The following is a 13868-nucleotide window of genomic DNA, read 5'->3' as shown; positions in this document are numbered from 1 at the left end:
GCTAGGGTTGGGCCATTAGGACGTGGGTTGGTTGGACGTGGTTGCCGTGATGGCTGTTGTGCTCAGTGGAGTGAGCCATGTGTGGAACCTCAGTGTTGGTAATGCTGCGCTGAGTGCTGGGTACAAAGATAAGCATGGAGTGATCCCAGACCAAGTCAAGCAGTGGAGCAGAGCACAAACACAAGAAGTTCTAATGCAGCAGAAGACATCCATGCTTATAGTATGATGTCTCAGTTTTTGTTTTGGCATGCTACTGCCTTTATCTAAACATTTCGTCCCCTCTGTGTGTGATACCACTCTCCTGATTCTCTTTCCACCTCTCTTGTCCCTTCTTGGTCCACCTTGCTGGCTCCCTTGTCAGCCTTCTGGGCCCTTAGTTTTGACACGCTCTCCTTACTCTGCACACTCCCCTTAGCTTCCACTCTAACAGATGTGCCAGTGTTGCCTAAATACTGGATTTTGTGTGTCTTCACATGGATAGACCATAAGACAACTGAAAATACAATATGTCCAGAATAAAATCCATCTTTTTTCTCCTGTTTTTTTCTGCTTTATTCCCTGCCTTGACAGGTGATGCCGCCTAGTTATTAAGGTAGAGCAGGAAAGAGAGAGGGGTGAAAGCTCTGTTCCGTCTTCATGAGCATTTGAGGTATAGCCGGTTTGCTTCCCAGGAGAAAAGCAGATGCATTCTACAGAGAAAAACACAGAGCCTTCAGCATTAATAAGTGCATCTGCTGAGCTAGAACTGGAAAGAAGGGCATCATCAGTCAGAGGCCTCTCCTGAGAGTGCAGGATCACAACTCTTGGGTTCAGAAGGCTGTGGAAGAAACTGATTTCACCATGTCTCAGGTGGATAGGAGTACATCACCTGACCTCTACTCCCTGGACCTCAGTTTAGCTCTGTGAGATGTGTTTACCACCCCATCCCGTCTCATAGCTCACTGTTTAGTGAATGAAGTGGTGTGACAGCAAAGGTATCAGAGACCTCTAAGTGTAAACAAAAAAGGATGAATGAAGCTATCCTCCTAGCCAAAATCAAGCCTGTAAATTTTGAATATCATATCTTTTTTTTAAAGATTTTTTATTTATTTGAAAGAAAGAGTTACAGAGAGAGAGGAGGGGGGAAAGACACAGACACACACATAGATCTTCCATCTGCTGATTCACTCCCCAAATGGCCACAACAGCTGGGGCTGTACCAGGCCAAAGCCAGGGGCCTGCAGATTCTTCTTGGTCTCCCATATGGGTACAGGGGCTGGAGAACTTGGACCGTCTTTCGCTGATTTCCCAGGTGCCTATAGCAGGGAACTGGATTGGAAGTGGAGCAGCCAAGTCTCAAACCAGTGCCCATATGGGATGCCGGCATCTCAGGCATGAGCTTAACCTGCTATGCCACAACACCAGCCTCTGAATATCATAGCTCTTACAGGATGGTTTGTGTCTGAGCCCACACAGCCATGAGAGACTCAAAATGCTCCTATGATATCAAATTTACCGTTCTCTAAAGTAGGACTTAGTGGTAATGTTTTGTTCTTATTTTTAACTGCAATAACTAATTGTTACCACATGGTGGCAGCTCCAGGCAAATGCTAAACCTGAGAAAATAACAGAATTGAGAAAGGTGACTGAGGCTCAGGATGCTGCTGTTTGCCAAGGAATGGAATAATCCCTCTTAGAGCAAATGACTGGAAGTAAAGCAACACCTCAGATCTCATTGCCCTTGAAGTACAGTACAGAAAAATGAAACAAAACAAAAACGTATGCAGTGTGGGATTCAGTTCTAGCAAAGCCATTCAAATCTGAAGTAATTCATGTTCTGAAAAACCCACAAATGAGGAGAGTTCAAGAAAGCTGGCCCAGAGAATACGCTATGGTCCTAGACTAACAAACATTATTGGTGATGATTACCTGTAATACTAATCACAGCAGTAGCACCAGATAGGTCAGATTCATTCTGGAACATTAATTACTCCTGGGAAAGCAAATCAGAAGCAGCATCGCGCCCCCCCCCCCCCCCAAAAAAAAAAAGTTTAGAGGACAGATGCTTCCATCCAGAAAATACACATGTTCAGCTGAGTGTGGGGCTGAGCTCATTTGTGGCCCTTGCCATTTTTGAAACAGGAAAAGAAGTCAGTAAGTGTCATGGCATTCACCAGAGGGGTGTGAAACACAGGTAATCTCAAGATCCAGCGGAAGCCTCTTCAATCCCAGGGTATCAGCTCTGCGTAATGGAGGTGCTTTCAAAGCAAGGTTTTGCAGGGTAATAAAGCCCAATTCCCAAGTGCTTCTCCAGATCCACCCACAGCGTTTCCGTGATGCTTTGTGTCGCATGTGGAATGCAAATGTGAAGGGTTGAGGCCTTGCCAGTTACAGCCAGTCAATAGTTTTTTAGCTTTTTTTTTTTTGTTTTTTTGGAACTGAATGAATTGAGCATCCTAGAGAAATCTAGAGGCAACAGAAGCTAGGTAAGCAAAATAATTATATGTAAAATCTTTTTTAAAAGATAAAAACTTTTGCTGGATGACAGAACACCAGGAACCTAAACAAAAGAAATACAAAGAAATACAGAGCCTACCACTGAAGCAATCATCTATGAAGTAATCATCTCTTGATGTCAGTGTGGAGTGACTGATTACAAAAGTACAAGATTTCTATATGCAGGCGCCGCCCTGTGCATTGAAAGGTGTTCCTCAAGTGTGGGTCTCTACTGAGTTACTTTTATGCCTTTTTGTCCTCCAGGGACAGAGACAGAGTTAGCTGACACAGCCCTGGATCTGGTCCTGTTGCTGTTAATGGAACAATGGAAGTGGCTGTGTACCGAAAACATGCAGAAATTTCTCCGGCTTATCTTTGGGACCCTGGTTCAGAGGTGAGAGTGCTGAGTCCTCCCTTACATTATATTTCCAAGTGGCAGAGAAGTTGATGTGATGCTGAATTCTACAGAAGCAAAGGTCAGTGTGGAGTCTGGGGAGCCGAGGGCCCTAAGAAAAGAGGGGATACAGGGTGAAGACTGCCTGAAAAGTGTCAGAGAGATTTTCTTAATCACTTTCTTTTCTAAATTCGGAATATATCTGCTCCTGCAAGACTTTCGTCACAACACGCTGAGTTACAGACACTCCTGTGAGCTTAGATACTTCTGCTGAACTCTTCCTACTGTGGGATGAGTTCTCCATCCATTTACATCCCCAAGCCCTGTACGTTTCACCTTGTGATAATGGACTTTCTTTTTACTGGCAGTAGGTAGTCACTGTGATGATAAACAGTGGGAAAAACAATGAGAAACCAGGTCAGTGCCTTGGAAATACTGCTTCCTCCTAGAAGGGCATGAATAATCACAGCTGAAGTAGTACTTCCTGACACGGGGTGGTAAAGAAGAGAGGGAAGCTTGCTTTTGCAACTTGGCTTTTATAATCCAGGTTTTGTGATTCCAGTATGACTTGAACTCCGAAATATCCATGCACAGATGGAGTTTTTAGCTGCCAACTTCTTAATCATGGAATTCAGGCAAGCTCTGCTTAATTACAGAAGGCCAAAGAGACAGTCTTGGACAGACATGTAGTGCTCTTGTTTTGATTTCTGTCTTAAAAGACATCCTGGCAGATTCTCCAAGTAAGAAGCAGCCTGTGGCCCTGTTAGCATGTGGCTCATACTGACATGTCATGCAAAGAATACTTCTTTTAAAAAAAAATCATTATCCTACAACAAGCAGAAAACCCATCAGCAGCAAGCAGTTAAATCTCCATTCCCATATTCAGCATTATGTAGGATCAAGAAAACTAAATAAGCTTGGATCATAAAGAGACGAAGTGAGAGAAAAAGGCGTGCATTTGTATTTGCTAGATTCTTATCTAGGCCATCATCCGAACTCTGTTCATGTATATTTCCTTATGGTAACCAAGTGAGGTAGTTAGCTCCATAGCCCCATTGTATAGAATAAGAAAATGGGATTTGGCAGGATCAGCCAACAGGCCTAAGATTATAGTTGGGGACACACCTAGGATTTCAAGCTTAAATTTGTATAGCTTCAAAGTTCATGTCGTTTTTTCCTGCATGTGGTATCCTTAGGACTGCTCTCCAGGTGAAACCCAAATACAAAATTCTGACTGGTATCCAGGCGAAGGCTTTCCACCTGTCCATACTCCACACTCACCTCTGCCAGTAGAGTGCTTTTCTGAAAAGCATGGCTGAACATACATTCTGTACTTAAAATCCTTGAGGCACTCTGTTGCATGCAAAAGTGATTTTTCCCATATGTGTCTCGGATTCCTATCATTGCAAGAAGTGCTTTAAAAGTCAGCTTAGGGAAACTCAGTAGACCATAATCCATCCAAAATAGTTTCATTATGAGCATTTAATGTGCTGAGGATCCAGGTAGGTTTTCCTTTTTTTTTTTTTTTTTTTTTTTTTTTTTGAAAAAGAGCTCCACTATATATATATATATATATATTTTTTTTTTTTTTTTTTTTTTTGACAGGCAGAGTTAGTGAGAGAGAGAGACAGAGAGGAAGGTCTTCCTTTACCGTTGGTTCACCGCCAAGTGGCCGCTACGGCCAGCACATTGCGGCCAGTGCACCGCGCCAATCCGAAGCCAGGAGCCAGGTGCTTCCTCCTGGTCTCCCATGGGGTGCAGGGCCAAGGACTTGGGCCATCCTCCACTGCACTCCCGGGCCACAGCAGAGAGCTGGACTGGAAGAGGAGCAACCGGGACAGAATCCGGTGCCCCGACCGGGACTAGAACCCTGGGTGCCGGCGCCACAGGCGGAGGATTCGCCTAGTGAGCCGTGGCACCGGCCAACACTATGTTTAAAATATATATTGATTTCCTTATATTAAAATTCCACCTCAGCCATATTTCCATTCTCTCCCATGCAGACTGTCATTGCCTGAGTAGTCTGTGATCTCTTACTTCCAGGCCTTTGCCTGAATGTCTTTTTCTCCACTCACTCCTCTTCTACTCTCTCCTCAATGTCCCTAACTTACCTTCTTCTCATCTGTTAGGTCTTTTGCTAACACTGAGCATTCTGTGAAACGTTGTATGACATCTCCCTACAATTAAGTTCACTGAAAGTTCTGATGTTAATATTGCCATGTCATATTATATAAATCATCTTTCCTTAAATTAGTGGTTCTCATCTGAAGGGCACTTTTGTACCCCGGGGAATATTTTGCAAGATTTGAGACCTTTTTGGTTACGAGCACATTGCCTACTGACACCAAGTGGCCAGATGCCAGGGCTGCTGTCCAACAAACTGTCCTGCACTATATAGGATAGTCTCTCCAACCCCAAATAAGAAACCAGTGATGAATTGTGCTGCCCAAATGTCATTAGTGCTGAGACTGAGAAATTTTGTGTACAGTAATGGCTTTTATTTAAGATTTATTTACTTTGAAAGGGAGAGATATATAGAGAGAAAGAAATAGAGAGCTTCCATCCCACTGGATCACTCCCCAAATGGCCATAGTGGCCAGGGCTGAGCCAGGCTGAAACCAAGAGCCAAGCACTCCATCCAGGTCTCCCATGTGGGTGGCAGGGGCCCAAGGACCTGGCCATCCTCTGTTGCTTTCCCAGGCACATAAGCAGAGAGTTGGATCAAAAATGGAGCAGCCAGGACTCAAACCAGGGCCCATATGGAATGTCAGCATCACAGGTGACTTAATCTATTGTGATACAATGCCAGCCTTGAGTATCAGTTCTTTAAGGCCCTAAGCTAGCTCTTTATCACTGGCAACTCATATAAGGCTAAGACATAGTAGATATTCTTAAATATTTGGTAAAGGAATAAACATTTTCCTTTTCGGTACTTGAATGATAGTTTTCTTATGTTTTATTTAGTCACCTATGAATATTGCCAATTAGGCCATCATTTCTCTTTTCCCTCTCTTGGAGTTTCCATTTGCTGTTCTTCCAAGTACTTTAAAAATGGGAAAATCCAACGTGGGTCTTTGGAATTAGCTGCTAACCTACCACGTGGGATGCCCATATCCTGTATCCGAGTACATGGGTTCAAGTCCTAGCTTTGCTTCTGAATCTAGCTTTCTACTAATGCTCACTGTGGGAAGCAGCAGGTAATGACAGCAACAGATGGGTCCCTGCCACCCACGTGGGAGACCGATTGAGTTCCTGGCTCCCAGGCTTCAGCTTGGCCCAACCCTAGCTGTTGCAGGCATTTGGGGAGTATTCAGTGGATGGGGAGATTTCTCTGTCTCTCAGCTTCTCAAATAAATAAAGTAAATAAATATTAAAAAAAAAACTAGGATGATCTCCAAACTGGTTAGTATCTGATTGTGATGACCCCTACCACGCATGAGGAATTGGTTTCAGAACACAAGAAATTAGGCCGGCGCCGCGGCTCAGTAGGCTAATCCTCCGCCTTGCGGTGCCAGCACACCGGGTTCTAGTCCCAGTCGGGGCGCTGGATTCCGTCCCGGTTGCCCCTCTTCCAGGCCAGCTCTCTGCTGTGGCCCGGGAGTGCAGTGGAGGATGGCCCAGGTCCTTGGGCCCTGCACCCCATGGGAGACCAGGAGAAGTACCTGGCTCCTGCCTGCGGATCAGCACGGTGCGCCGGCCGCAGCGCGCCAGCTGTGGCGGCCATTGGAGGGTGAACCAACGGCAAAGGAAGACCTTTCTCTCTGTCTCTCTCTCTCACTGTCCACTCTGTCAAAAAAAAAAAAAATTATTCAGTCAACATAAAAGTATAGATGAATATGGGCACTTCCAAAGAGATTAGACTCATATATTAAAGGTAAGAAGAAATTTGAATATCTTGAAATATTAAAGGACTTGGCCAGCCCAGATAAAGGAGAGACCACTGTTTTTGAGATTTGGAGGAAGCTCCCTGTGGAAGCAGTACTTCACGTAGCAAAGGGCTCTGCAGAGCTAAGGCAGGAAAGTTAAATCCTCACAGAAAAGAAGCAAGCCCACAGTGCATTACAGGTATGGAAAAGACAGGGCTCTTAGCAGCGTTCAGGCTGTGATACTGTCAACCAGGTGACATTACCCTCCTGTTAGTTGCCTATGAGTTTTACTAGCTTCCATTCGCAAGGCAATTATCTCTCCAGCAAACTGGAGTAATGAATGATTTTTAGTGAAATATTAAGGGATAAGTACTGAAAGGAGGTGGGGCAGGAAACCTAGCTAAATTTCCCTTGACTTTCTTTGAGCTTTTTTTTTTAATAGAAAGGGATCGCAATTTGAAAAAAAGGGAAAAATCTGAATATATTTGGTGAATTTGAATGAAGCTAGTGTGGATATCGCACAAGAATAGAATTTTATACCGAGTTACTTTTGAAAACCTGTAACTATGGTCTAATACCCTTACTCATCATAGATATTTCGAGGTGATGGTATTTTGTGCGTATCCAGTTATTTCATATTCCTTCCTATCAAAAACGTGTTGATTATATCTAATCAACTTTATGCCCTCATTTTCCAATGAATGTAGGACCACAGAGGTTGGCAGTTTTCCTCACAGTAAGCTTCCACAGACTGAGAATTAAATGAAGGCTCTTGTCCTCCCCTTCTGAAGTGTTTCATCCTTCTTTATAGATCACTACTCCTATCTCTGTCATGGTGCTCTTGGCCTTCTTCTCGAGTATGTTGATGTGATTTCACAGGGTTCTTGCAATCTTTCTAAGATGGGGAGTGAGAAGGCATGGTATCTGAGAACAGAAGCAAGTCCCCGCATGCCTGGTAGCCGTATTGAAGATAGGGCTCATTTCAGGATGCAGAGTGTAGGCACTGCCAACCCAGTCAGCCTCAGGGCACTCACCGGTGAATGCTTGTGGAGTGTTTCCTCTGCGCAGACCCTGTACTAAACACCACAAGTATATTGCATCACTTAATTCCCTCCAAAACTGTTCAGGGTATGATAGGACCCTCTTGCACTCTCCTAAGGATGAGGAAACCAAGCCTTACAAAGACTTCAGGTTATGATAAACACCACAAACAGAACTTGAACCCAGATTTTTCCAGCGTTCTGCTACAGGGCTAACAGAGTGCCACTTCACCTTTGGCTCAGAGGAGTATGCACTCCTCAAGAGGTGATTGTAGGCAGTTTGAAGACTCTGAATTGCAACTCCTTGTCTATGTACTCATAAAGGGTATCATTACCTCCTAAAGTCAGCCCACATTACTATCCCCAGGCAACTTGCAGTTTTTATTTTTATAAAGTGATTTATGCAGTGCTACACTCTTTTTGCTCTGGTAAGCAAATAAGCTAGGAACTTGATATCTCCCTAAAATTGCAGCACCCCACCACTACCACTGTACACTGCCATGAAAGATGTGATTTGAGGTCCCAGTGTCCCCATGTCCCCCATGACTGCTGCCCAGGAGGCCCCAGGTTTGTTCTGTCTGAAACCACAGGTAGCTGAGCCTATATCCTTTAGCAGGATACTTGGGTTCTCTTCTTTTTAGTTCCGTGCTTTAAAGAGCAGGATGGTTGGTGTTGGTTTCATGGGTAGCGGTTGCCGCTTCCCTGTTTATGTTGAACACACTACAGTTTGGTCATCAGAGGTAAATTTAGGTGCATCTCCTCCTTAAGTTGCCCTCATTTTCCAAGCTCCAGGAGCATTATGTCCAGGCAGATGAATTTAATTTTTCTGGTTCCAGTTTTGTGTACTTTCCTTGTTCCCTTAAAAGACCTATATACATAACTGCCTTGGACTCCAGGGACTTCTGCCAAATTATAAGCACACTCTCTCTAGCCTGCAAGGAGGAAAAACATCAGAGTAAATTCAACCTCATGACCCCTCCTTCTAAGCTGAGGTTGGAAGAGTTCTGATCTGAGCCAGACTTATAAATCTCCCTTGATTGTTGATGGTGTGGCGAGAGTAGGGGAGGGGAGCTGAAGAAAAGTTAGATGCCCAAAAAAGGCATTGTTAAGTCAAAGAGAAGCCTAGCACGCATGCGCGCCTGACCTCCTATGTCAGTTTCTGTGCTGGGAACATCCAATTATGTAACAAGGAGCACTCCTTGTTTGGGAAGAGAAGGGAAGCAGGGGTAGCAGTCTAAGCCAAAGGAGTGAATCCAGCTTGTGCAAACTGCTTGTGTCTGAAAACACAGTACCCTCGCATGCATCAGGACTGGGTTTGGGGAATTGGACAAGTACTCAGAGCTAGCCTGGGATTGGAGGGAAAGAGGAAAGATGTACTTTGCGCCATTGATGTTAGAAGGTTTGGGGCAGGAAGATCCAGCCAAGGTAAGGGGTGAAATTATTTTGGAGTCCTGATGTAAAGTGAAGGAATGAGAAGAAGCTGGACCCACTCCCTGCCTGGATGCCCAGAGCAGTGCCACGATAAAAATAGGAGCCAGGCCAGCGTAGAGTATGCGGATGCCATGTCCGTGGCTCTGCCCTCCCCGTGGCCCTGAAGATGGCATCAGACTGTGTGTCAGAAGGGCAGCAGACACATTCCTGGCATCTGCGTCAGGATTTCTTAGTTAAAGAGTGAGTGACGGAGTGAGTGAGCGTGCGTGTGTATGTTGGGGGCACGGGAATAGAATTGCCTAACAGCAGTGGAGGAATAAGGAGAAAGTTCTGTGATCTGTAGGCAGAGAAAAATAAAAATATGTAAAGATAAGAAGTATACAGAGAGAAAAAAAGAATGTACAGCATGGCAGAGTCCAACAAGCATTGGACCCAGGAGAAAATTAAATGGCAAGCTGTGGAACTTAGGCCAGGCCTACAGACTGTCGCTCAGGAAAGGCCAAGAGAAGGCTGTGGCAAAATTTGTTGCCATTGAAGAGTGTTGTGCCACAGGATGATGGGCTGTCCACCTCCACTGAGAGCGATTGGGAATGGTTGGCTATGAACTCTCCCAGGTCATGCCAGAATCCTAGGTGTTGAGTAGGACTTCCCGTCACTGGTCTCTTTCTTGGGGAGCCTGTCTGAGTGACAGGGTGATGATGGGTCATGGTCCCATTGGTTATTTCTCAGGGGAAGCTCCAGGCCTGCAGCGGGAAAGGAACTGACACTTTTTGCATCCTGACTACAGTAGGTGAGCAGTGATGCGCTTTGTGTACTAATGTGCCGTTCTGTGAGATAGATATATCTTTCTGCATTTTACAAGCAAGAACAAATACATTCAGATTAAATAGCCTTCCCCAAATCATAGAAGGAATAAGTGCCACCCCTAGGGTTTCACTTGAGTCACCTGACCTCAAAGTGTACTACCTCCCCTCTGTGTAAGCTTTCTTGTGCTTGTCATCTGGTCGCTCTTGCTTTTCATGACTGCTCTCAGGGACCCATGCATCTGATAGTAGTGTGTAGATTGATTTCCATCGATACATTCTTATTTTATTCCTAAGTTAAGGTCTCCTTTAGGTATCTTTTTTCCTATGTCCTGTTCACAGAAAAAAGAAATGATCAGAATTAAAATTCAGAAATAGCCAGGAAACACATATTGTGACTTTTTCCTTTTCTGTTTCTCTTCTGTGTCTTTCAGTTCAGCTCTGGCATCTTGTTCTTATATCTAATCTCTTCCTGGCTGGCGCAGCGGCTCACTAGGTTAATCCTCTGCCTTGCGGCGCCAGCACACCGGGTTCTAGTCCCGGTTGGGGCGCCGGATTCTGTCCTGGTTGCCCCTCTTCCAGTCCAGCTCTCTGCTGTGGCCAGGGAGTGCAGTGGAGGATGGCCCAAGTGCTTGGGCCCTGCACCCCATGGGAGACCAGGAGAAGTACCTGGCTCCTGGCTTCGGATCAGCGCAGTGCGCCGGCTGCAGCGCGCCAGCCACGGCAGCCATTGGAGGGTGAACCAACAGCAAAGGAAGACCTTTCTGTCTCTCTCTCTCTCATGGTCCACTCTGCCTATCAAAAATAAATAAATTAAGAAAAAAATAATCTCTTCCTATGCACAGCTTCTCTAGAAAAATGCAGACTTTGACAAGAGGGCCAGATACAAAGTTAACACTACTGGAGCCTTCCAACTTCCCTGTCTTGTTATTTCCTGGCCTCTAATCATTGACTGGGAAAGGGACTGGCTGTTTTCAGAGTCGCTTAATGAAGTTAACTTTTCACAGCAATGCCTTTGCTCAGATGCAGAACCTGTCCTCAGGAAGAAGGAACACTGCTCGTCTCATGCCTCGTCCAGTGCACTGTGCTCTGGGGTGCTTTGGGCAGCATGGCTCCAGCAGCTTCTCCTGTCAAATGCATGGTCTGACATGGTCTTGACTGTCACTTATTGTACATATATCTTTTTTTTTTTTTAAAGATTTTATTTTATTTGAGAGTTAGAGTTACAGACAGTTGAGAGGGAGAGACAGAGAGAAAGATCCTTCCGTTGGTTCACTCCCCACATGGCCACAACAGCCAGAGCTGCACTGATCCGCAGCCAGGAGCCAGGCTCTTCTTCCTGGTCTCCCACGTGGGTGCAGGGGCTCAAGCACTTGGACCATCTTCTACTGCTTTCCCAGGCCATAGCAGAGAGCTGGACTGGAAGAGGGGCAGCCAGGTGCCCATATGGGATGCTGGCGCCACAGACGGAGGATTAATCTACTGTGCCACAGCACCAGCCCCTGTACACACATCTTATGACAGAGACACCATGCCTTTCCTGTCATGTACTGACAACCTGTACTTGAATATGTCTGTAAGGTTGTTAACAGGTGCAAAGCTGACTGTGCTTTGTGTGGTCTGTGCGTCTGGGTGTGGTTCATGTTCCTGGATTCTCATACAGAATTGGTCATTGTGAAGGTTTAGGAAAAAATAAACAAAAAAGAGTATCACGAGGTATTTTAACCTCAGAGCTTTTTCCTGCCAAGTCAAGTTACTAGTATCTCTTGCCCCGTCTCTCATTACAAACAGGAACTTGAGAGCTTGGCATTTTGATGATGGCTTTAGACTGTGTGTAAGTATGCTGAGTGCAGGGACTACATGTTACTCTCCGTTGTGTCTGAAACATCGAGTCTGATTCATAGAAGGGACTTGATGAGGTAGTGTCGGGTGAACCAGTGTGTCAGCTCACTCACCACCACACCTGAATCAGTCTCTGTCCCTTTGCTTATCATCAGTGAGAACCTCCATTGTGCTGGGAGACAAGACATACCCGTGGGAGCTGTCCTTCATCCGTTCCCTACAGGGCTTCCCCAGCTCTTTAACTGGGCAACTCCAATCCCCAGTGCCATGGCTGACCCCGAGCAAAGAGGTGTTGTGTTTGGGTCCTTCCGCCATCGCCCCTTCCAGAAACATTCTGCTGTCCTACGGAGCCTGTTAGCTCTCTCGGGACTTGCACTGTAAGGCCTCGTGCTGGGTTGGCTCTCCCTGGAAGCATCTCCTCATGGGCGTTCTTGACCTTCCTTCCATGTGGAGAGAAAGAATAGGGGCTTTGAGGTCAGACAGATATGAATTCAAATTCTGCTTTGAGGCGTACTACCTGTGTCACAACAGTTCACTTAACCTACCTGTGCCTCAGTTACTCTCCAAATGGGAATAAATGCCTGGCTTATGAAGCGATTTGGGAGATAAGAGGTAACTTGGGAGTAAATGTTAGGGAGGCTTTAAAGAAGAGGGTATGTGTTTGGAGCTAGACAGGTTCACATTAAAGAATATTCCAGGCACTGAAACATTTTTTAAGTGCAGAGAATTGCACTATTTCCACTTTTAAGTAAAAAATAGCTTTTAAACATATTTTGAGTATTTTTTAGCCAGACGCATTCTGAAGAGTGTGTGCATGTATGTCTTTAGTTGTTTTAAATAGGTTAGAGAAAGCCTGCTTCAGGCAATTTGCTGCGTGGTGAGGTAGTACAGGAAGTCTATCCCTGGGCACCAGGTGGCGCTGCAGGTTAAACAATCCCCATTCACTTTCTTTGCGGGAAACCTGTTTGTTTTGCAATTGTAGGTCCTTGCCTTGGTGGTGACAGTTGTCTTGCTGCATGATTCAGAGGCCACTTATCTGCTTACTCCTTAGGGCCAGTGACTTTTAGGCAGGCCCTGTTTTTTGATCATTCACTTCTCTATGCTCCCAGAGTTTTCAATATACACTTGCTTCTCTGGGCAGTGTTTACTGCCAGAAGTTGCCCTTTTGAGTGGATTCCACCCATTAAGACTTCTTTGCTGGAGCTGATTCATTCAGAACAGAACGAACCAAAGAGTCTGGTATTGATAAGACCAGGACAGCTGAGTGGGAAGAGTTCTGTTAGTGCTCTCTGTACGCTAGGCCCTATGCCTGGAGCCTTTTGGGACCCCAAAATTCCACATCTTGTACACCTCACTGAGGCAGAGATTGTCATTGCTAAGTTGCCCTTATGATGATAATCTTATCAGCCTGTTACAAGGGAATGTCCTGTTGCTTTCAACTATGGATGGGGAGAGCGTTTGGCTCCTTCCTGTTAACCTGGCTTTTGGAGAAGCAACCACACAGTGATGACTTTGAGCTTAACATCTCTCCTTTGAAGCTCTGCAGCATGCATTGTGGAGGAGTAGAACTGTCTGGTTCTGCAGCAGGGAGACAGTGGGGAAGAATTATGGGTTATGTACTGCAGCCTCGCCCCAGTGTAGTGCTGGCACCAGAGGTTCCTCATGAGGAGTTTGGGCCCTCCTCAAAGGAAGGCTTGTGACGTCAGTGGAGCATCAAGATTAGTTTCTCATCTCTCAACATCTTCCTTCTCTCTCCCCTAGGGTTTCTTTTCTTTTCTCTCTCTCTCTTTTCTTTTTTCCCTTGTAAGTTTTGTTTATTGTTTCCTTAATGTTATGTAAACCACATTTCTTGCCCCTTCTGTGGAGATTCTGGAATTGCTGCCGCCCTGTTCTTATAGCCTTAGTGTCAGGGTAGACAGCCTTCTACTTAGAAAGATTTTAAAATTCAGCCTTGTAGACAGGAAACTGCGAACAGATACCTTTGGATAACAGATTATTCTGTTAATTTGTCCTTCTC

General features: G+C 45.3%; 1 protein-coding gene across 3 annotated transcripts in view; it reads left to right on the top strand.

Moving 5' to 3' along the window:
* Positions 1-13868, top strand: part of SNX19 (sorting nexin 19) — a 42515-nt gene that overhangs the window by 11463 nt on the left and 17184 nt on the right. For all 3 annotated transcript variants that reach the window (XM_051847741.2, XM_002708838.5, XM_070048342.1), the window contains exon 8: positions 2740-2869. In XM_051847741.2, the coding sequence (XP_051703701.2) occupies positions 2740-2869 (130 nt within the window). The remainder of the gene's footprint in view (positions 1-2739; positions 2870-13868) is intronic.

The sequence above is a fragment of the Oryctolagus cuniculus genome, chromosome 1, assembly GCF_964237555.1.
Source record: "Oryctolagus cuniculus chromosome 1, mOryCun1.1, whole genome shotgun sequence".
NCBI lineage: Eukaryota > Metazoa > Chordata > Mammalia > Lagomorpha > Leporidae > Oryctolagus > Oryctolagus cuniculus.
Note: the sequence above shows the minus strand (reverse complement) of the source record. Positions and strands in the feature narration are given on the sequence as shown.